At 40.0% G+C, this 22,377-nt stretch overlaps 1 protein-coding gene across 10 annotated transcripts in view; it reads left to right on the plus strand.

Moving 5' to 3' along the window:
* Nucleotides 1-1,426: 1,426 nt before the first annotated feature.
* SNAP91 (synaptosome associated protein 91) overlaps nucleotides 1,427-22,377 on the plus strand; it is a 125,830-nt gene continuing 104,879 nt past the window's right edge. For 9 of the 10 annotated variants that reach the window (XM_036318099.1, XM_036318102.1, XM_036318105.1 and 6 more), the window contains exons 1-2: nucleotides 1,598-1,840; nucleotides 2,648-2,807. In XM_036318099.1, the coding sequence (XP_036173992.1) occupies nucleotides 2,678-2,807 (130 nt within the window). In that variant the 5' untranslated portion in view covers nucleotides 1,598-1,840; nucleotides 2,648-2,677. Of the gene's footprint in view, nucleotides 1,568-1,597; nucleotides 1,841-2,647; nucleotides 2,808-22,377 lie in introns of those variants that run through there. The other variant, XM_036318100.1, reaches the window with a different exon arrangement.

A 22,377-nucleotide genomic window follows, 5' to 3' on the forward strand; every position in this document is an offset into this window, starting at 1 on the left:
CCACGGTTGCAGATTCGATCCCCAGTCTGGGCACATTCAACCAATGAATACATAAATAAGTAGAATAACAAGTCAATGTTTTTCTCTCTCTCAAATCAATAAATAAAGTCAATGCTTATTCTTGCTTAAGATTTATTGAATACTATTTATTGTGTGCCTGGGCCTTCAAGGCCCATATGATCAAGTAATATCACACCTAGGTATTTATTAAGAGAAGTAAAAACACATCTCTTTGTTATTACTTAGCATAATTCCATTGTGTGGATCCACCACTTTTTGTCTACCCCTTACCATCAGCATAACATTTGGGTTTCTTCCAGTTGGGTCATTATATAAAGCTACTACAAGATTTGAGTACACATTTTTTTAATGGAGATGTGTTTTTATTTATCTTGGATAAATACTTAGGTGTGATATTGCTAGGTCATGTGGTAAGACTAGTATTTGAACCCTAACAATGTTGGTCTTGGGCAGTCTTTCCTTTAGTCATCATACTACTAATTGATGATAAAAGTCAATCAGTCCCAAGAGTTATGAAATACTGAACACTGTACCAGGTATAAAAGAGAACACAACAAAACCTTGATAGTACAGATAGACATTTTACAACCTCCAGTCCAAATAGAGGCCTCCCATAGTGAGGAAAAAATATCAAGAAAAATTACAACTCAAGTTCTGATTTTGATTCCACTTTAAAAACTTAATAGATTTTTTTAGGTTAAGGTAAATAACAATTTTTGAAAATGTCAACACGTGAAACTATTCCTGAGCCCAAATCCCTGTTTAGAAATTCATGTATGCAATTCAAACACTGTATTTAATTGGCAGAAATTACTTTTTAAGGATACAAAAAGAGTTTTCTTTACACACCCAAATGATTACTCTGAATATGATCTGGGACTCCATGGATGGCTCTGTAAATTATTCGTCCTTGCAGCTGACCTTAATACCCGTTTAAGACCAAAATGGCTAGAAATACCTGCCCACCCAGGCTCCCAATTGTTACTGAGACAAGTAGGGGAGCTGCAAGGAGTTGAGGACGCACAGGTAACGGGTGCGATTGGTTGGCAGAATCTGACATTTTAAATCATCCTGCCCCGCTGGGCTAAGGCTGCCTTTGACAGGAGGGCGCGTGAGAGACACATGTAGGGAATAGGGGGCTGGGATCTGTCAGACAGAGCGTGACCACGCCCTAGCCTTGGCCTTCGCCGAGCGAAACTCCAGAACCCACTCGCAGGGCTGCGCCAACACCCGCCGGCCCAGGCGCATCCCGCAGTCGGCGGCAGGTGTGTGGGGCGCGCGCACGGAGCGCTTGCGGGTGCGGGTCCCGCGGGCGGAGGGAGGGCTGGGCGCCCGGCGGGGAGTGGAGAGCTGCGTGGACGTCGGCCTCCCCGCCTCCCGCCTCCCTCCCTCTCCGCGCTTACCGGGGATGCTAGCGCGCGGCGCGCCCGGCTCGAGGGGGCGGCGTGTGTGAGTAGCTGGGAGGGGGCCGCCAGGAGCTCCGCGGAGAGCTCGCCCCGGTTTGTCCGCCGCCGTCACCTGACTCGTCGGAGCAGCCACAGCTGAGGTGGGGGCGGGGATGGGGACGCAGCGCGGAGAGCTGGGGAGACGCGGCGCGGCGGCGCTGGCGGCGGAGGCGGCGGGCGGGCACTGGCTCCTGGGGCCACTGGCGACGGGCGCACGGACCGCGGAGCTGAGGGCAGGGGCTGGGCCGGGGCTGCAGGGATCGCGCCCGGGGCACCGGGTCCACGCGCGGCCGCACACACCCACCCGGCGCGGCTTCCCTCGGTGGCCCAGGCTCGGCTCATCCTGCGGCGGGCGGCGCCGCTCCTGGGGCGGGGTGAGTACCGCGGCCGGGCTGGGCCCCCTCCCCCTCGCAGGGCCCGCGGGGACCAGGGAGGATAATCCTGGGGCGCGGAGAAGGGCAGTGGCCGGGTGACAGCGCGGCGCTGAGGACGGCGGGGGGCTGGGCTGTCAGCCCATCTCTGCCCTGCTGACAGGAAGGGCGAGGCGCCCAGAGACTCGGGAGCCTCCAAAGAGCCGCGCGGTCCCTGCAGCGGGGATTTGGGGAAGGGAGGCTTCCCGGGCGAAGGGCCTCGGCCAGGCTTTGGACGCGGAGGAAGGAAGGGGAGGCGAGGGCATAACATGGCGCAACATTAGGATAATCTCCACGGCGGCCGCGGGAGGACGAGCCCATTGCTGCAGCAGCGGGAGGAGGAGGGAAGCGGCCAGGGCTTGGGTATCCAATGCGTTTTCCGAAGCCTGCGGGCTGCAAGGTGGCAGCCCTGCGGCGGGGAGGTGAGGGGTGGGCACCCGGTGGGCGCAACGCCCAGGGAATAACCCCGAAGCACGCCGGTCTGGCACCTGGGGATCAGGTTGCAGGCAAAGTGCTGATTGGGGGCGCCGAAGGGGATGGTGGCAGGATGCTGGGACTGGAGCCCGCGCTGGGGTTGCGCGACAGACCTACCCTTTGCTCAAGAGCCCCTAGACCGCGTTGCAGGAGCGGGCGCGTCTCTGGCTCCCAGAGGTGGCACCAGGGCGGGGACGGAGAAGAGAGCCGCCGTGCGGCTGGAGGAGGCAAGGCCTGGGCGCTCCGAGGGTAGGGTCTGTAGTGTAAAGCAAGACCATCTCCTCTACTTTCCCGCAGAAGAGGAGGCGGTAGACGCGGCCAGAGAAGATGTCGGGCCAAACGCTCACGGATCGGATCGCCGCGGCTCAGTACAGCGTGACGGGCTCCGCTGTGGCCAGAGCGGTCTGCAAAGCCACCACTCATGAAGTGATGGGCCCCAAGAAAAAGCACCTGGACTGTAAGCATCTCTTTATATAAGCGGGACATGCGCATGGCAGGCGCCCTGGATGCCGGCGGCGCGGCCTGGGCTGGCTGTCCAGAATGCTGCAGCCTTGACAACTCTCAGCGGGGCTGCCCAGAGCTGGAAATCTCCAACCCTGGAGGTGTCTGCTTCCTTGGGTCAGCCCCCAAACCTTGTCTTTGAGCCATCCGCCCGCCCCCCCCCCCCTTTACCTCCAAGGTCTTAGTGGAGAAAATATACATATTCATCAATGCTATAAGATACCAAGAAATTGCACATTCTGTTTTAGGCACGTTTCACCTCTTTTTCTTTCTTTCTTTCTCCATACCCCTTCTCCGGGTTAGAGGAAATCAGGGGTTGCGCAGTCATGACAACAGCAGAAATAAGATGGATTAATGGAAGGTCAAACTTGTCACTCTAGTTGTTTCTTAAATATATTTTGAACAGTTTTTAGATAATGCCATCTTTTTCAGTGTCGCTGCTGAGATTTTGTAGGTGAGTGTGGGTGTATGAGTGTGAGTTGTATCTAACCACACCAAACTGAAATAAATTCAAACTGCTGAAGGAGGAAATTGCACTTTGTAGATAATGGGGATTTCGTTTTACACTTCCTGGCACACTGCTTTGTCCCATTCTCAGAAACTGCTGGGCAGAATGACACGAGGCTGTGGTCACAAAATGGATGTGCTTTTCCAGCATTTGAGGCGGGGTGATTTTAGATGAAAACATTTAATTCATAACTTTTCTTTTCATATTGGTGGTTTGATGGAAAAAAATTAGTTTGGAATCTATATATTTCTGAAACAAATGTTTTCTTCGATTAACAGGCAATCTTTTGTTATCGAAGGGCAAATAGGGACATTCAGAAAAAGGCTTTCACCTGCTTTGGGTAGTGAGGCTCCTAAAAAGGCTGCATCAGAATCTATTCTGCAGCTGCCATTCAGTCTTTTGGACCTGCTTAAGATCTGTCCTGTTAGGATGTTTGTTGGCAAAGGTCGGTATTGGCATGAGAGACACAGATCCAGCCATACCCATTTCACATCTGATGTGTTTGCCCATTTTCTGGTTTCCTTTTGCTGCAGGCCTTCCCCAGTGTCTTCCATGGGTAACTGGCTGAGAAAATGGCACCAGTGTTAGGATGGACTCTAGTCCTATCTGTATAAGCTAAGCTTGATGAAGCTTACAACGGACTCTGTCAGGGTGTTGCAGCCTACTGAACCTGTTGTCTCATAAAAATGAATAATTTTGCTTCTAGAAGCTGGCCTGAGAGGAAAACAGCATTATTCCTTTCCTGAGGGAATTCTTAACAACTCTCGTTGATTGTGGTATCATGTGTTATATATGCAGTACAGGATGAGAGAGGCCACCAGGGCTGGGGCATCTAACAGAAGTGGAAATTATAAATTCATGACCAGCTCGTTTTGCTGCAGCATGCTGAATCATTTAGCCATCTTTCCATCAGTTTCCCCAACACTGGAAGGGTGACTCATGTCTTAAAGGTGTGGGGTCAGTCTAGCAGATCCTCATAATAAAAAGCTACAGTTTGTGGATTTGCTAAATGCTATGAAAATAATAGGTTAATATATCAATACACTTCAGAAAACATTTGCAGGTTTGAGCATTTCATTAAAACATTTTCAGATAAAGACTGACTTGTCCATATCCAAATATGTCATCAGTTACCTTAATCTTTTAGATGTCAAAAAAGTTCCTTAAAATTTTTTTAAAGAGGAAGGTTTTCCAGTATTTGCAGCATATGCTAGTAGGTGAGGTGATTTTGAAGATGTGGAACTTAGGGATAAGATTCCATATTTAAAGAAAGCAGCTAAAGTCAGGAATTGGTATTGAATTATTAATGTGAATAATCACACGAGCTAAACATTTATTGAGCAGTTACTGTATGCCAGGCAGTGAGCTTTACATTATTTATTTGTCACTACTTAACTGGTTCAGGCAGGATAATTAACTATCACAGCTTTTACTACTGTACTTAACTGCCATCTGTGGTTTATTTAGTAAAATTCTTCCTTGGAGGGTGGGGGGAAGTAAACATATTAGCCTAAATGGTCTAATCTTGAAAATACCTGTCCTGTTTGCAAGGCTTTCTGTGAAATTGGGCCTCACAACTCATGTACTCATTGCCATCTCTATGAAATGCATGAAAAAAAACCCCACATATTTAAATATGTCACGTAAAAAAAAAAAAAAAAGAAGAGCAAAAGCCAAGTACTGAAAAGTATTGTTTTTGTTTTTGTTACATTTTACTTTGCACTAACGCATACATTATCTTCACTTACAACAGATCTGAGGGAGGAGTTTGGGAAGATAGATATCATTACTGATATGTCCTAATTTAAGAAAAGATGATACGGAGAATCTGAATATGCATAATGTTATATTTATATGCATTGTAAGATGGCATCTTCACTCAGGATTCCTGGTGAAGTTCCTTTAAATAACAGTAAACTACCTTAGTAATTTATTCATAGGTTTTACGTAACATACCAGTTATAAAAGTGAGTCACACCTGTCATGAAAACATACAAACACATAACTAAGTTTCACTGTTAGGCCCTGAAGTATTCTTCAGTAGTTGGTGTTTTAGTTTGGAAAATAATAAATACTACTTGGGAGGAAAAGAGCATAAAATGTAGAGTTGGGGATTTGAAACAAAAATTTTATAATTTCTTGATTTGTGTATAACTTCTTAGTTTAGAGTTTAGATTGGAAGATTATAAGAATAGAATATGTGGCTCTATAATTTTTTTAGATACCGGGTTAATTAAATGGGCTCAAAATCTTTACGAAAAGTGTACTCAATGTTTATTAAAATACTGATTTAAAAGATAATTTTTTTTCTCTGTAGTTTCATAGGCCAAGAAAATTATTGTTAACTATGGTGATTTGTAAAACGATACTTAATGTTACATGATTTATACATTTGAAAAAATACTTGTTATTTTAAACAAATAGGTGGAGAGAAGGTGGAGATTTAAAAAAAAAAACACCTCTAGAAATAAATTCTCTGATGTTTTTTCAATAACTATGTTTCTTAGAGGAAAAATATATTCATAAAAAGCTTTGCTATAATCAGCATCTCTATATTAAATTTAAAGGATATGGATACTTAAGTGTCTACAGAGAAACTGTATACAAACTAGTTAAGGATTATATATTTTAAGGTAATTCTTGATTATGTAAAACTTTTATTCCATACTCTACCCTACTCTAATAATGTTGCCCTGTGCCTATGACAATTAAACACCTAACCAATGTTAATTTGGCCTTAATTTTTCTGGGTCTATCTATACATCCCGATTTCTTTTTCCTTGTAACTTTGTGAATAGATTTAATAGTACGTAAAACATCCAGGACTCAGCAAGCATTTGCCTTCTTGGTTACGAGTGTATTACATTTCAGTTGCTTTTCCTTTTCTGTTTTGTAATTGATGGGCTAAAGGATAGCTCAAGTCAAATAATAAAGAAACAAGATCCAGTAGGGTACCCAGTACCTACCCAAATGTTGTATCAAGGTGAAACAACAACAACCACCAAAAAAAAAAAAAAAAAGGATGAAAGTAACACCTGCAAGTGGGCTGGGGCGGGGGGTGGGGGGGGGGAAGGGGGGGGGCGGGGGGAGGATTTGGAAAGTTTTGTAGCCCTGATATAAGATTCATTTTGATTAATACCTCTTATGAGCAATTTCTATGTTTAAACTTAGACATTACTATTAACATCCAACAAAACCTTATGAAAAGCCAAATTGGTTATCAGTAATCCTATTTTTTTTTTTTTTTGTATTCTAAACCTCTTGCGGGTTTTTAATAATGAGTTTATCCCACATAATAAGTCAAGTTCTGAATCGTATGTTTGAGATCTTTTCATTCTTTAAGTAATTCTTTTCCTCCCATATTAAGAAAAAATATGATTGTATTTCTTTTAAGAATATCTGATAAAGGGTAAGGTAAAATATGGTCTGTGTTTTGATTCAAGGCAAATTACCACAAAATTCCTGGGCCTTAATTTTGTTCATAAAATATCTGTTACTAAGTAAGAAATTTTCCAAGTAAACATAAAGTTTAAACCTAAAAGTTTATTTGCAGAAGCTTGCTTAGTATATATAAAATATATTTTGATTTATAGAACTCCTAATTCAGTTAATACCGTATCTATATTTGTTATAACTTATAGAGCTTTCTATAGTGTTAAAATCCAAAAAAGTAAGCAAAGTTTATTGAATAAAATTAATTGGGACAAGATACAAAAGTTTACTGAACACTAGTGCAACTTTCAATATGAGAAGCATACTAGCTTGCTGTAAGTATAATTTACTTTAATTCCAGTTATTATCATTTAACTATTTATTATTGTCTAAATATCCCCTTCATTTTTCTGTGTCAGTGGTTCTCAACCTTGGCTGCATATTAGAATCACCTGGGAATCTTTTTAAAATCCTGATTTCTGGGCCCCATCCTCTGGAAATTCTGTTTCTTTGTTACTAATGTTGTGGCCCCACCCCATAATGGCTAAATGATTTTAAAAAGATTCCCAGGTGATTCTAATGTGTAGCCAAGGTTGAGAACCACTGTTCTATGTCAAGACACTTTCTTCTTGATTTCTCCAGAAGACCCAGCCCATGTGTGGTATACCAGTAAACACTCTGAATTATTTTTAGGCAGCCAAGAAGGGATGGAGAAAATATACTTCCAAACAGCTTTTCAGAAATCAGAAATCCAAGGGGTCCAATTTGTGTGGTCCTGTGATGTTTCTCGGATGATGCTCAGCATCCCAGGAGGAAACAAAAGAGAGCATGTGAGATTTAGGGGTTGGCAGGAGCCAAGGAGGAAAAAAAGGTGCCAAGAGTCAGGTAGTAGTAGGGAACCTGCTTCAGAAATGACTTAAAGTAACTACGAAGGCTTTGTACCCAGCTAGTGGAAAAATTGGGATTTCTTTCTGGATCTTTTTACTTCCTCATTTTCAGAGAAATTTTTTTAAGCATTAAATATATTTGGATCCCTTTTGATATTTTTTCCTCTTTGGCAATCAATGCGGTTAGTAGATTTTTTCTTAAAACCAGTATAAAATTGGTAACTCAAGTTGATGTTTTAAAAGTTGCCCTAGTGATTTAAAATATTATATATATGGAAAAGTACATAAAAGTTACATATGTAGTAGGTAAATTTGTACCTTAGTTTCAGTATTAGCTTGCAGCATTTTAGATTAAAATCTCGATTTTTGGTACATTGCCATATTAGCTTTAATGTTTAATAAATGGTCACTGAAGTCTTATTTGTAATTTAATCTGGGCACTTAGTTGCCATAGATCTCTCTCTTGGCTTTTCACAAGTAAATATCTTACCTCCTCTCTTCAAATTGATCGATGCTACGATAGAGTGTTCTTTGGAGCTTATCTGGGTTTCAATAACTTGGTAAAGAAGGTCAGAAGTGATATACAACCCTGCTCCCTCAGGGCCGAGGATGCTTTCTTTATACAGAGTCGTAGGTTAGTTGGCTCAGCTCCTGAGCTGCAGCTACTGAGAGAGCCTTCAGATATAACCCTGGTGTAGTTAAATTGAAAAGCCACATTTCTCGCCATTAAAAATATTGTAAATTCCTTTTTCTTTGTGGAGAAATACGTCGTTTGCTTGTGAAGGGAAATGTTAGACTGTTTCTTCTTAAGTGTTTATGTAATATGCTCACTCGTTTGTTTCTCATAAAGGAGGCGGGGTTGGGGGGTGGAAGGGTGGGGGAGGGGATAGTTGAATGGCATCCCAGTGTCAAATGTGTGATGACCTGAAGTAAGAAATGAGGGAGTCTTCCTTAGAGCACAAACCAGAGAGAGAACTGTACCCTGAAGCCTTCGCCCTTCCATGTGTGTACATAAGGTTTCTCTCTTAGGTATTTTTTAAAAATATTTTAATTTATTTTAGAGAGAGAGGAAAGGACAAGGAGAGAGAGAGAGAGAGAGAGAGATACATGGGTTGGTTGCCTTCAGTTGAACCCGCAATCTGGGCATGTGCCCTGATGGGGAATCAAAGTGGTGACTTTCAGTGTATGGAACGACGCTCAACCAACTGAGCCACACTGGCCTGGGCTTTCTCGTGCATTTTTATGGAGGACCTAATATCTTCTAAAGGATTTTGTCAGGTGCCATTCCTGGCTGCTCAGGAAAGAGAGAAGCAGGATCTTGGCCTGCTTTGTGTGGTTTTGTTTTTTGTCCTTGATTATTTTTATTTTCCTAGAGTTGGCACTTTTATTTTCAATTATAATTCTCCTTCTTCCTACATCATTTATTCTTTGTCATCGGTATGTTAACCTCTCTCTCTCTCATAAATATTTTCAAGTATCTCAATTTAAAACAAGCAAAACCACCTACACATAACTCTCCTTGGACTCTGTGACCTCTAGCATCCTTGCTTTTCTGTCACGACCAAACTTCTTGAAACAATAACTCGCCATTTCAAAGAAAACAAACCCAACTCTACTCCTTTGGATATTCTGTGTCTTTGATTGGCTTAATTAATGCATGAAAGATTGGAATTGCTATTAGGAACTAGGCATTACCCAAGCCATGAACCTGAGAGTTATCCCTCATCTCTCAAATCCAGTGGGTGATTAATTATTAAAAACACTCTGAAATCTCCTTAGTTAGCTGTCTTCTGCCTTGGCTTAGATCATTAATAAACCTCAACTGTAAAATGAAGATTAATAATAGCACTGACCTCACTTTTGGTGAGGAACAAATGAAATAATGCATGTAGAACACCTAGCCCAGTGTTTGACACATGAATGTGGAAAGAACATTAGTTATTACTACTACTCCTCCCATTGACCATCCTGTATAATAAAAGCCTAATATGCCAAGTGTCCTACTTTTCGTTCAACCATTCGACCAGTGGCTATGATGCGCACTGACCACCAGGGGGCAGATGCTCCGACCAGTAGGTTAGCTTGCTGCTGGGGTCTGGCCAATTGGGACTGGGCAAGGTGGGCTGGACACACCCTGGAGCCCTCCTGCAGTCCCTCCCCGGCTGGCCCCTATCAGCCCCAATCAGGACTGGGCGAGAAGGGCTGGACACACCCTGGATGAATCCGTGCACCAGGCAGGTTTTGGCCAGATCCCTGCAGGCCAGGCTGAAGGACCCCACAGGTGCACGAATCTGTGCACCAGGCCTCTAGTTACTAGTATAATGTTGTTGTTGCTACTACTAGTACCATACTGCTACTGCCACCACCATAGCAACTGATATATATAATCCATAGTGGTTTGCCCTTACTACTTCTCCAGGCTTGCTCTATGCCCCCTCTTTTCAGTTGTTTCAATTTTTACTTTAACTTCAACTTTCCCCTTTGATAATTTGGAAGCTCTATATATCATTTCTGTTTTTTTAGGGATTACCCTTAAGATTTTAATATGCATACTTAAAGACTAACGTAGGTCAGTATGTCTTTTTCCTCCTAAACAAAAGAAATTTAGAAACTTTTAACTCCAATCACCTCCCTTTTACTTACATGCTATAACTGTCCAGTGTTTTAATTTCATTGTAGTTTTAAACTCCAAAGCTAGATATTATTATTCAATACAGGCAGTGCTTATTTAAATATATCCACCTTGACTTCTTTGGTCACCATTCCTTCATTATATCTAATATTTTCTTGTTTTTACTTTCTTTTTAAAAAATATTTTTCAATTATAGTTGACATACAATATTATATTTATTTCAAGTGTAGAACATAGTGATTAGACATTTATATACTTTGGGAAGTAATCACCCTAATAAGTTTAATACCCATCTGGCACCATACAGTTATTATAATATCATTGACTATATTCCCTATGCTGCACTTTATATCCCTGGCACTGTTTTTATGACTGGCAGTTTGTACTTCTTAATCCTTCTCACCCATATTCCCCAAGCCCCTTCCATCTGGTGACCGCTGACTTGTTCTCTGTATCTATAAGTTTGTATTGTTCGTTCATTTTTTTATTTTTTAGATTCCACATATAAGTGAAATCATATGGTGTTTGTCTTTCTCTGTTTGACTTACTTCACTTAGCATAGTACCCTATGGGTCCATCCATGTTGTCACAGACGGTAAGATTTCATTCTTTTGTATGGCCAAGTAATATTATATTGTTTATATGTACCACTGCTTTTTTATCCATTCATTTATTGATGGACATTTAGTTGTTTCCCTATCTTGGCTATTGTGAATAGAGCTGTAGTTACCATAGGGGTGCATATAACTTTGCAGAATAGTGTTTTGGGTTTCTTCAGATAAATACCCAGAAGAGGAATTGCTGTGTGACATAATAGTTCTGTTTTTAATTATTTGAGGAACCTCCATACTGATCTTCATAGTGATGCACCAATTTACAATTCCACCAGCAGTACATGAGAGTTCCCTTTTCTCCACATCCTCACCAACACTTGTTTGCTGATTTATTGATGATAGCCCTTCTGACAGGTGTGAGGTGATATCTCATTGTGGTTTTAACTTGCATTCCCTGATTATTAGTAATGTTGAGCATCTTTGCATATGTCTGTTGGCCATTTGTATGTACTCTTTGGAGAAATGTCTATTCAGGTCTTCTGCCCATTTTTTAATTGGATTGTTTTGGGTTTTTTTTTTATGTTGAGTTGTATGAGTTCTTTTTAAATTTTGGCTATTAACCCCTTATCAGATGTGCCATTGGCAAATATCTTCTCCATTCAGTAGCTTGTCTTTTTGTTTTGTTGATGGTTTTGGTCACTGTGCAAAAAGCATTTTAGTTTGATGTAGTCCATTTGTTTATTTTTTATGCTTTGTTTCCCTGGGAAACATATAAAAAATATTACTAAGAGTGATGTCAAAGACTTTATTACCTGTGTTTTCTTCTAGGAGTTTTATGGCTCCAGGTCTTATTTTAAGTCTTTAATCTATTTTGCATTTATTTTTATATAGGGTTAGTTTATCTGTATATACAGTTTTTTATTGGCAATTATTATCTCTTTGAGGATAATATGTTACTGTTTTGGTTTCCATTATTGTTTTAAGAAGTCAACTATTAGTCTACCTGACTTTAGGTGATCTCTTTGTTTTTGTGGCTGCTTTTAAAATCTATTTGCTTTGTCCTTCTGTAGTGTATGTGTATTTAGATGTAGCCTTCTTTTTATTTATCCTATTTGGAACTTGTTGGATTCCCTGAATTTGGAACTTGTTGGATTCCCATGAATGTCTGTCATCAGTTCTGGAAAATTCTCAGCACTTCAGTTACCATTAATTGTTGCCTACGCTCATTCTTTTTTCTCTCCTTCAAATATGATTATACATATGCTAGACTTCCTCATTATAGCCTTATGTTTCTAAATGTACCTTTCGTAGTTTCTATTTCCTTTCCTGTTTAGCATGCTTTGTTTTTCAGATATCTTCCAGATCACTAGTTCTCTCTTTAGCTATGTCTTTTTTGCTTTTATTCCTCCTTAGTTTTTAATATTATTTATTTACTTTTTTACATTTTTAAAGTTTTTCAATTTTGTTTTTTATAACATACATTTCTTGCTCACATGTTTGAGTTCCTCTTTTATTTCTTTACCATTTTTAACACAATTCATTTTATATTTTGTATCTCATAGACTCATTACATGAAGTTCTGTTTCTGCTATAATTTTTGCCTGATCCTCACTCAAAATTTGTTTTCTCATGTGTTTTGTAATTTTGGACTCTTAAATCATGTTGGCTAGGACTTCATCTGTGGGAATCCTGAGAGCCTAGGATCCCCTTAAGAGGATTTGTATTTGCTTCTGTGAGGTCTCACAGTGCTACCAACTTGGGAGCATCTTAAGTTGATTTCTGCTATTAAAGTTTCTGAACTAGTACAAGTCTAGGTTGATATTTATAAAATCGAAAAAGCTCAGAAGACTTTTTTTTTTTCAAATCATTTGGCAGCAAAATTTGACCTGATAATAGCCATTATACTACACTAGAGGCCCAATGCACGAAATTCGTGCCAGGGGCTCGGCCCTCACAGTAGCATCCCCAGCTTTCTCTGGAAGGTCGTCTGGAAGGATGTCTGGCTGTCTGGTCTAATTAGCATATTCTGCTTTTATTATTATAGATGCCATGAATTTTCATGTGTTGAGCTGCAGAAATATGCTCATATTATGTGTGTTGTCCAGATTATACTGGGTGTTACTTAATATATGATGTACTTTAGTATGTATCATATTACTTTTGTAAAATCTAAAAAATCTTAATTTCTGAAACATATATGGCTCTGAGGGTCTCCCGCTAGAGGAGTATGAATCTGTAGTCTACATTTAAATCATAGTCTTGGACAGAGGGAAAGTATGGTTATTCTTTTTCTTCATCTACCCAGAACCTAAGCTGGGTGGGACAAGTTTTTCTGGTGTCTACTTTGCTGGAAGGTGTTTTGTTTTTGTTTTTGTTTTTCTTCTTATTTTACTAAGGGAGTAACTCTATGAGAATTCTAGATTTATATGGAGATCTTAGTTCCAGCTAGCCTCCTTCCTTATTCCTGAAGACCTTATCTCCTGTTCCCCATAGGGCTCTTAAAATCTAAGCCCTCTATCCACTCACATTAACACATGGCCTCAGGGAGCCTTCTCTTCAGTATCAGTGTACCATTTGGTTTTCTGCATCTTGTTTTTTTTGGCCCTGAGGATTGCTTTTCTTCTGCGTTTACCCAATGGTTGGAAGGATGCTTGTATTATTTATCTGGATTATCAGGAGTTTGGTGGGGTTTTTTACAGTCTCCATGTATGCTAAAAATGGAACCAGCCTGTTTTCCTATCCTCTACTAGTATTCTCCACCAATCCCCACACCCAACACAAACACCACAGTCCTTTCTTGAGCAACATTGAAATTCATTAGTTATACTATACTCTGTACCTTTGGGGCCTTTGCACATGCTCTTTCTGTGTTTAATACATTATAAAATCTCATTTCTAAAACCTAAATTAGTCATTCCGTTTCAGTGCTTATATCCCTGTACATAGATCCTTGTCAAATCATTCCAAAAGCTGTGACAGGATTCTGTTCCATAGTTTCTTTCTTTTTTTGGTCTGCAGTTGAGGCTGCCTTATCCCTAACACCAGACATAGCATGGGAGCAGGTTTTAGTACACATTTGCTAAATGATATTTTTACTACATATTTCCCATTTCTCAAATTTTAGACCCTTTTTTTCCTTATTTCTATTTTAAAATTTTACCTTTACTTGCTAACCTTTCAGAAAAACAAGGAGTTACAACTTGATCCATTTTCTCTTAAGGTTATAAATAAAAGTCTAATATCAGAGGAAAGCAAACAAATAAAGGAAACAGTAAATTGCCAGTGTGGATAGTTAATGTTTACTTCCTAACAGTCTCTCAAAAATTGCATTCTTATGATAAGATAAAAACTTAATTGGGGGGAAGTTATATTATTGATAAGAAGAGTTTTTTGGCTGTGTATTTAAAGCATACGTGTTCTTGTATTGGTGTGTATCATCAATGATTAGATAGTAGATGATTAGGTGTTAATATCAGAGAAAATTCTTTGCTAGCATTTTGTGTGTGTGTGTGTATGTGTGTGCACGTGCGTGCACACACACACATTCGCTTTAGTTTGTTCTGAGTTTGATACCATTGGGTAACATTGCTTTTTAGTTTCCATTTTATATTTCATGAATACATACATTATGAATAGTAAGGGTAGTTACAGAAGAAAAACATTATTTCAGAAGTAGCTACATACTCTTAATTTTCACCAAAATCATATTATTCACTGTATCTATGTTATTACTCATTAACACAATAACATTACCAGTAACAACTTCAGGATTTTAGAAAAGCAGTGAGGAAAGGAGACAAGCTTAAGCTAAAACTTTGGATTGTTCTGCCTTTGTGAAGAGAACAGTAAATGTTGGCGTATTGAATTTAGTTTTTGGTGACCTGTTTGGAAACATTAGAAATGACTTTCAGTGTTGAGGCTTTCAGTGGCTTATTATTCAAGCCCATTATTTATTCATTTAACACATATTTGGGCATTTACGAAACGCCAGGAATTGTTCCAGGAGGCAGGGACACCATGGTGAACAAGACACACGCAGCTTTTTGGCATCAGAGAGCTTGCGACTTAGTAGGGGAGACCGAAAATGAAAGAAGTAATTACAGGTGGTTAAATTGGACTAAGTTTTAACAGGGAAGGCAAAGACTACAGTGGAGGTCCATTACAGAGGCAGTGACGTTTAAGCTCAGACTTGAAGAATGAGTGGGATTTACTTAGGTGAGGACAAGGACTGCTGCATTATCTTATCTAGGAAGAGGCTCAGAGTGAGCAAGGCACATTTTAGGAATTTAAAGAACTTAAGGGTTGCTGCAAAACTGAGTTGAAGAGGACTGACAATGTTAATAGATGAGACCTGAGTTGTGAACAGGGGCCAGAACGGGCTGGGGCCAGGAGGATCTTCTAGGCTGGAGAGAATCTTAGAAATTGTCCAACCTCTTCATTTTTATAGATGAGGAAGCTGAGTCTCAAAGAGGCAAAGTCACACATTCTACATGTGTCAGTATTGAATAGTATTGAATATTTCTTATCTGCCTTCAGCAGACGTCCTAATGGGTCATTGCTTTGTTTACCTAGTTCTGATTGCTATATATGCCAGAAAATAGCCTCTGTGTAGGTCATGTGGGAAATGTAAAAATATTTAAACATAGATAGATAGAGTGTGTATATGTGTATGTTCACATGTATGTATACTAGTATATATGTGTACATATATACACACACGCATGCACATACATATAGATACACAAACACATACATTTTAACAGTCTGATTTAAAATTCACCATAAATGCAAATATAGCCCAGGGCACTTCTGACACAGTGCACAGCATGCATTAGTCCCCAACGGTGTTCCAGAACTAGTCCTGTTAGTCTGACCTCTTTTTATCTTTTCCCTCTTCTTGTCTGTTGCTTGCTTCTTGGGTCATGATTTTGACACAGGAGAATGCTATGTATGCCATTGGTGACAGTGAAGACTAAAAAGATTACAGACTTGTGTAATTTAGTTAAAAGTCTTCCAAAAAATTATGTATGAGAGCAAACTTCAATTTAAAGGCCATTTAGTTTGGTCTTATTATTGTGGTGACATAATTTATAACACTTGTTAACTATACATTACTGAAATTATAGAATTTTATAAATTAGGCTTAACTATTAAAAACCCAAAACAAACAAAAAAATAACTCCCCAAAATCACCATATACATTAAGTATATCTAAGTATGTTCTTCCCATACTTCACTGGATTTGTTTCTAGTCTGAAACACCAAAGAAAAAGACTAAAGTTATTAAAGTTTAGGTTAAGTAAATATCTAAGTGAAGAATTTTACCTTTCTCCTATTCTTTGCTAAACCAGTTGTTTTCACATCACCGTGCACTGTAATTCTTTTTCTCAAGATAAATATTAAAACCATGTCACAAGAGATCCTATTGGTTCTTCCTTAAGGGCTGAAATAAAATTTTTAAAAAATTCTTATAATCTCACCATCTACTTGATTAGTGTCAAACTATACAGCTTACAAACCCTCCATCATCTAGATAAATAATTCTGTTAGACCCAGGGTCAATGAAATTTTGTTATTTTTGTCTTCCTGACCCAACAGGATAGCAGTGTATTCATGTTTTTCTGGCGTCTTCCTTAAGTACGTTAACACTTAACATTCTGGTTTCGTCTACCTTTGAATGAGCATGACCTTAGGTTTCATGGAGGGCTGATTTGAGTCTGTGCTAATGAACAGGCTGAACTGAGTATTTAACACCTGCATTTCCTCATTGCTTTGTGGGTCTCTACTTGTTCTTTTTTCCCCACAAGAATTCTCATCATGGTTTCAAAGAAGCCATTTCATTTTTAGTTGAACTTTACTGCATTTTGTGAAGAACTGTGTGCTATAGTAGCATTACTCCATCAAGAGTGTTCTATAAACGTATCTCAGTAGAATGGAGATTTGAATTTGGTTCTTCTGAGGGATTGTGCTAATAATTTCCCTTAGTGTGCTGTGGACTCAGAAAGAAGTGCTTCTTCAATTGAGTTCAGCATAACTTGTTCAGGTGGAAAAATAAGAGTACAAATTGGGCACTCATTTGGGAGAGCATATTGGCAGTCTCAATCAAAACTTTTGTTTTTTATTATGCATTATATCAAATTTACCACTGTATGAGTGGAAATTAAGACTTTATGTAGTTTTTATATGTTGTAATATTTCTTCAAATAAATCACTCCTATAAATCTAAATTTAAAAAAAAAACTTTTGAAAGTCCTTTGACCCAGCAATGTGACTGCTGTTAATTTATCTCAGATAACTGAAAGGAAAATAGAAAAAAATGTGCATTCAAGGGTGCTTGTTGCAGCAATGTATATAGGAACACAAAATTGAATACACCTAAATCCTTAAAAAGTGATGGTGTATCCAAACAATATAATAGTGGGCAACCTTGAAAAATGAGATTCTTAAAGTATATTTGACATGGGAAGACAACTGATGATATATGGTCTGGTTTTCATTTTTTAAAAAGTATGTATATGCCTATACTATATATAATTTAGTAGAATATATATCAAAATATTGTCTGAGGGTTGAAGGATTTTTACTTTCCACCTTATATACCCACATTAATCATGACCACTTTGATTGGGGTTTACAGGAATATAGGTCAAACTCGTTTGAGCACAAAGGATCACTTTGGCCCTTGTCACCAATCTGAGGGAAAGGCAGGGAGGAAGCTAGGCCTCTCTGGTCCTTGTTGAGGATCCCCCTCTACCTCCTGTTTCTCTTGCCTCCACTTCACACAATAGTGGTAGAGCATCTGCTTCATTCTCCAGCTTTTTCTCAGTGCGTCTGGAACCACGGTGGATTGAAGCTGCCAGGATCACATCACCGCAGCCTCACCCAGAGAAAGAGACTCTCTCCCTACTGCTAGAGTTTTACAAAATTAGAGGGAAGAATTCTGATTTGCTTTGCTCCATTTGTTTTGCCCATGTGAGTATGTGGCATGCTATATAATAAAAGGCTAATATGCAAATTGTCCCCTCAACCGGGAGTTCCACCAAGAGTTCAACAGGGAGTTTGACCAGGGGACTGGGACGGCTGGTCAAAGGCCCGCGACCCCTTCCCCATGCCAGACCGCCCCCCCCCCCCGCCCATGCATGAATTCGTGCACCGGGCCTCTAGTGATACTATAATTGTTACTCTCAACCAGAACTCCTTAATTTGAAATTCCGAGAGATAGTGGACTGATACAATTTTATGTTTTGCTCACATCACAGACGTCTGTGGGTAGTATGTTCCATCTAAGGATTCCATCCCCTAAGGTTTCAGAGGCCTCCACTGGATTCTGTGCATCTATCTAACTGAGGAAGGCAGACAGAAAGGGGAGTGAGGTCCAGGCCTGCACATTTCACCTGTATTCCATTAGCAAGAGCTCAGTGGCCTCACCAAAATGTAGGGGAAGGTCTAGCTGCGAGTCCAGAAGGGGAAGGAAATGGGATGTGAACAAACAGCATTGACCTCACCCTGTCCAAGGAAAAAGAAATTGAATTACAGCTTGTCCCTTCTACCTTAAAAACACTTACTTTATGCCCCTGGGGTTGCCAGAGATTTCACTGTTGTAAGAATATGGTCGTTATTATCTAGCAATAAGCGAGCTGCTGTTAAGTTTTCTTTCAGTGATGCTGGGGGATTCTGGAAAAGCATGACTAGCTGGCCAGTCCACTCACTGTATATTCCTCCATCCTTGGCAGACATTGCAGATTGATCCTGGCACTCTTTTCTTCAGAGCTTTGATTTGGTCTCCAAGTGCATCCATCTACACTGTTTTGGATTTCTATTGTCAATCATAGGTGATGCTTAAGATGAAACAGATTTGCTATCACTTGTCTAGGCCCGTGGTCAGCAAACTGCAGCTCGCGAGCCACATGTGGCTCTTTGGCCCCTTGAGTGTGGCTCTTCCACAAAATACCACAAAATACCACATGCGGGCACACATGTACAGTGCAATTGAAACTTCTTGGCCCATGCGCAGAAGTCGGTATTTTGTGGAAGACCCACATTCAAGGGGCCAAAGAGCTGCATGTGGCTCGCGAGCCGCAGTTTGCCGAGCCGCAGTTTGCCGACCACTGGTCTAGGCAATTTATTCATACTGGATACTAAGGCAAACTGCTCTCTGATTTTACCTAGACTTCCAGAATTGGCATTCATCTTGAATGGTTCTAAGCCCAGGTTTCATTTGCCAGTGACCTTGACCTTGTCTTTAAAAGCTAGTAATTCGCAGATTTGTTTGGTTAGGCCATGGGAAGCTGTTCTTCCTTGCTCTGTTTAATAGCAAAAGGCTGACTCTCTATTTTGCCTTTAACAGAGATAGTTATAGCTATTGTGAGGCAAAAAAAGGATGATTCGAGTTTTTGCATTTAAAACCTAAACTTTCTCTAGGCATCAAGTTTTGTATTAATCGATTGCTTTAAAATATAAGTTATGCAAAGCACATTTGAATTTTAGTACCAAGAGATTCTCTTTGAATTGCTACTCAGGTACAAGTACATGGATATGGTGTGTGTGTTTTTTTAATGTAAGATAATTCTTGATTCACTTGTTTGATGTATAATGGATTCGTAGTCTGTCTTTCCCTGTAAGATTTAAGGGAATTAAAATCAAGAATCAATTGGTATTATCCTCACAAACCCCATTTGAGGCAAATACTCTTATTTCTGCTGTACAGAGGGGGAAAATGAGGCCCAAAGAGGTTAGAGACCATCCAAGGTCCCACAGCCAATGAGGGGAGGAGTCAGGATTTCATCAAGGGTTCTAACTGCAAGAATTCTTTTTTCCTTTCATCATGTTGTCTGTGTCTCTAGTGTCATTCACAAGTAGCAATAACCCCAAACAAAACCCATTACAACACCATTTAATTGTTACATCCTTGGTTAAATTTATTCCTAGGTATTTTATTCCTTTTGAAGCATTTGTGAATGGGATGGTTTTGTTTTGTTTTGTTTTCTTTTGTTTGTTTTGTTTCTCTTCCCTTTCTGATAGTGAATAATTGGTGCATAAAAATGGAACTGATTTCTGGATATTTATTTTGTATCTTGATATTTTACTGAACTCATTTATTTATTTTTTTGGTGGAATCTTTAGGGTTCTCTATATGTACAGTATCATGTCATCTGCAAATAATGACAATTTTACTCACCATATGATTGTTTCAGGGAATTAAAGACAGGGTGAGATTTAAAGACAGGTTAGCTAATTAACTAGATGGACAAAACCCCTGCAAAGGCCCTCCTCTGTTTAAGGCGGGGGTGGGGGGTCAGTTGGAGAGGGTGGATACAAATGACCATTCTTGAGCCAATCTCACCCCTCATCAGTTATGTCTCTTAATGATTTGCTCCAGAGGCCTTTATTTTACCACTAGTGGCCCAGTGCACAAATTTGTGCACATTGAAAGGAAATTAATTAGAAGAAATATTTTAATATTACTATTCACCCTTTCTCTATAATAGAAGTGTCAACCAAATTCATGATTGGCAATGACAGATCAAAACATGTGTGCAATTGGCGCCAGCGAGAGCTTTATATGTATCGCACATGCATGAGTCAACTTAGCTTTTTATATATATAGACTAAACATTCTTAATTAGACCTGCTTTCTGATGTAGCTAAACTTTTTCCAGCTCAGTGAAGCACCCCAACTTTTCTTTCAGGTAACTGTCAGCAACACAGCAGTAAATATCAACACGAAGCAGATTATTATTGTAGATCATGCAGGGAGAACCAAGGGTAAAATATTTAACTGCAGCAGTGTTTGACTATATTCTGCTCAATGAGAAAACCTGAAGTCACTTTCAAAGTCCACCATTTCTTCTTTTCAGTCAGGTCAAGCTTCTAAGCTTTCTAAATTTCCATTTTCCAGCTAATGAATAGAAAATAGGATTCCATTGAGTCTCCTATCTACCTACTCTAGAACTTCTGTGAGGATCAAATGAGATGAGGCATGGGAAAATGCTTCACAGACATTTGGTTAAAGTCTAAAATGTCTCCACCTGGCTATAAAGCAAGTCATGTTCCTGGGCTGAAGAAACTGCAAGGAGGCTAGTCACTAGGGAAAGGAAGCTGGGTGTTGCTATGTGACATCATTACCCCTGGACAGACACATAGCATATTAGCCTTTTATATATATAGATACCTTTTATATAGAGAGAGATACATTTTAATATAAGACTTTGGGGAGTGGTAGAAGGTACAGCAGAAGGAGTGCTGATTTATGATCAGATGGCCTAATGTAATTCCAGGCTCAATTGCTTTCTGGCTGTGATCTTGGACCAATTAACCTAATTGGGGGGTGGAGGGGGGGTTCAGTCTCTTCTTTTCTAAGGCATCATGGGGCTATGGTAACATTTAAATGAATAGATTTATTAAAAACAGCAATCACAGCAACAAACTTCAACCCTGAAGTACTTTCTGAATTATTGAAGGAAAAAGCCTTTTGGGCCCCAACAGTTATCTTCCTAGGTATCTTTCAGGTTCTTTATGTGACAACTTCTCTGTGGCATCAGCTTGAGAGACAGTAGTATATTCCTACAAGATATGAAAATATCTGGGACAATTAAACCCTCACTATGGAGTTCATTATCTCGTTTTGTTCTGTTAACAAATGTTAGTACTAATGATCAAAATATGAGTGTAACTTGTGTTTGATTAACATCACTTCCTAAAATACATTATTGAGACTTGGTTAAAAAAAAGTTTAGACTTAGCAATTTTTAGATATTAAACTTTTCAAATATAGAGTCTTTGAGTAAAAAAGAGTTATTGCTGCCCTGGTCAGTGTTTCTCAGTGGTTAGAGCAGCCGTGGGCAAACTATGGCCCGCGGGCTGGATCTGGCCCATTCGGCTGTTCTATCCAGCCCGCGGAGCTGAAAGAGCAGAGGGTTCTCTTGCTCTCCCCTCCACTCCTTCACCAGCAGCAGTGTTAACATGGCAACGTCGGGAAACACGGCCGCAGCTCCTTCTTCTGAGTCCAGTTTAAGAACCCATTGTGGCCCTCGAGTCAAAAAGTTTGCCCACCCATGGGTTAGAGCATTGGACCTTGCACCTGAATGGTCCTGGGTTTGATTCCTGATCACGGGTATGTACTTGGGTTGCAGGTTCGTTTCCAACCTCCGGTCAGGTTGCGTGCAGGAGACAACCAACGGATGTATCTCTCATCTCTCTCTCTCTCTCTCTCTCTCTCTCCCTCTCCCTCTCTCCCTCTCTCCCTCTCTCCCTCTCTCCCTCTCTCCCTCTCTCCCTCTCTCCCTCTCTCCCTCTCTCCCTCTCTCTCTCTCTCTCCTCCCATTCCTTCCTCCCACTCTCTTTAAAAAATCAATGGAAAAAATATCCTCAGGTGAAGAATAATTTAAAAAAATCACAACATTTAATAGACTAATTGACTGTCAAATATAACTTTAGGGAGATTGTAATTCATAAAGTTTGTCAAAATCTTAAGTAGATCATAATTATGAGCTATTTTATTTTTAAACAATTTG

This window comes from Myotis myotis, unplaced genomic scaffold (assembly GCF_014108235.1).
Source record: "Myotis myotis isolate mMyoMyo1 unplaced genomic scaffold, mMyoMyo1.p scaffold_m19_p_7, whole genome shotgun sequence".
In the NCBI taxonomy this organism is placed as follows: Eukaryota; Metazoa; Chordata; class Mammalia; order Chiroptera; family Vespertilionidae; genus Myotis; species Myotis myotis.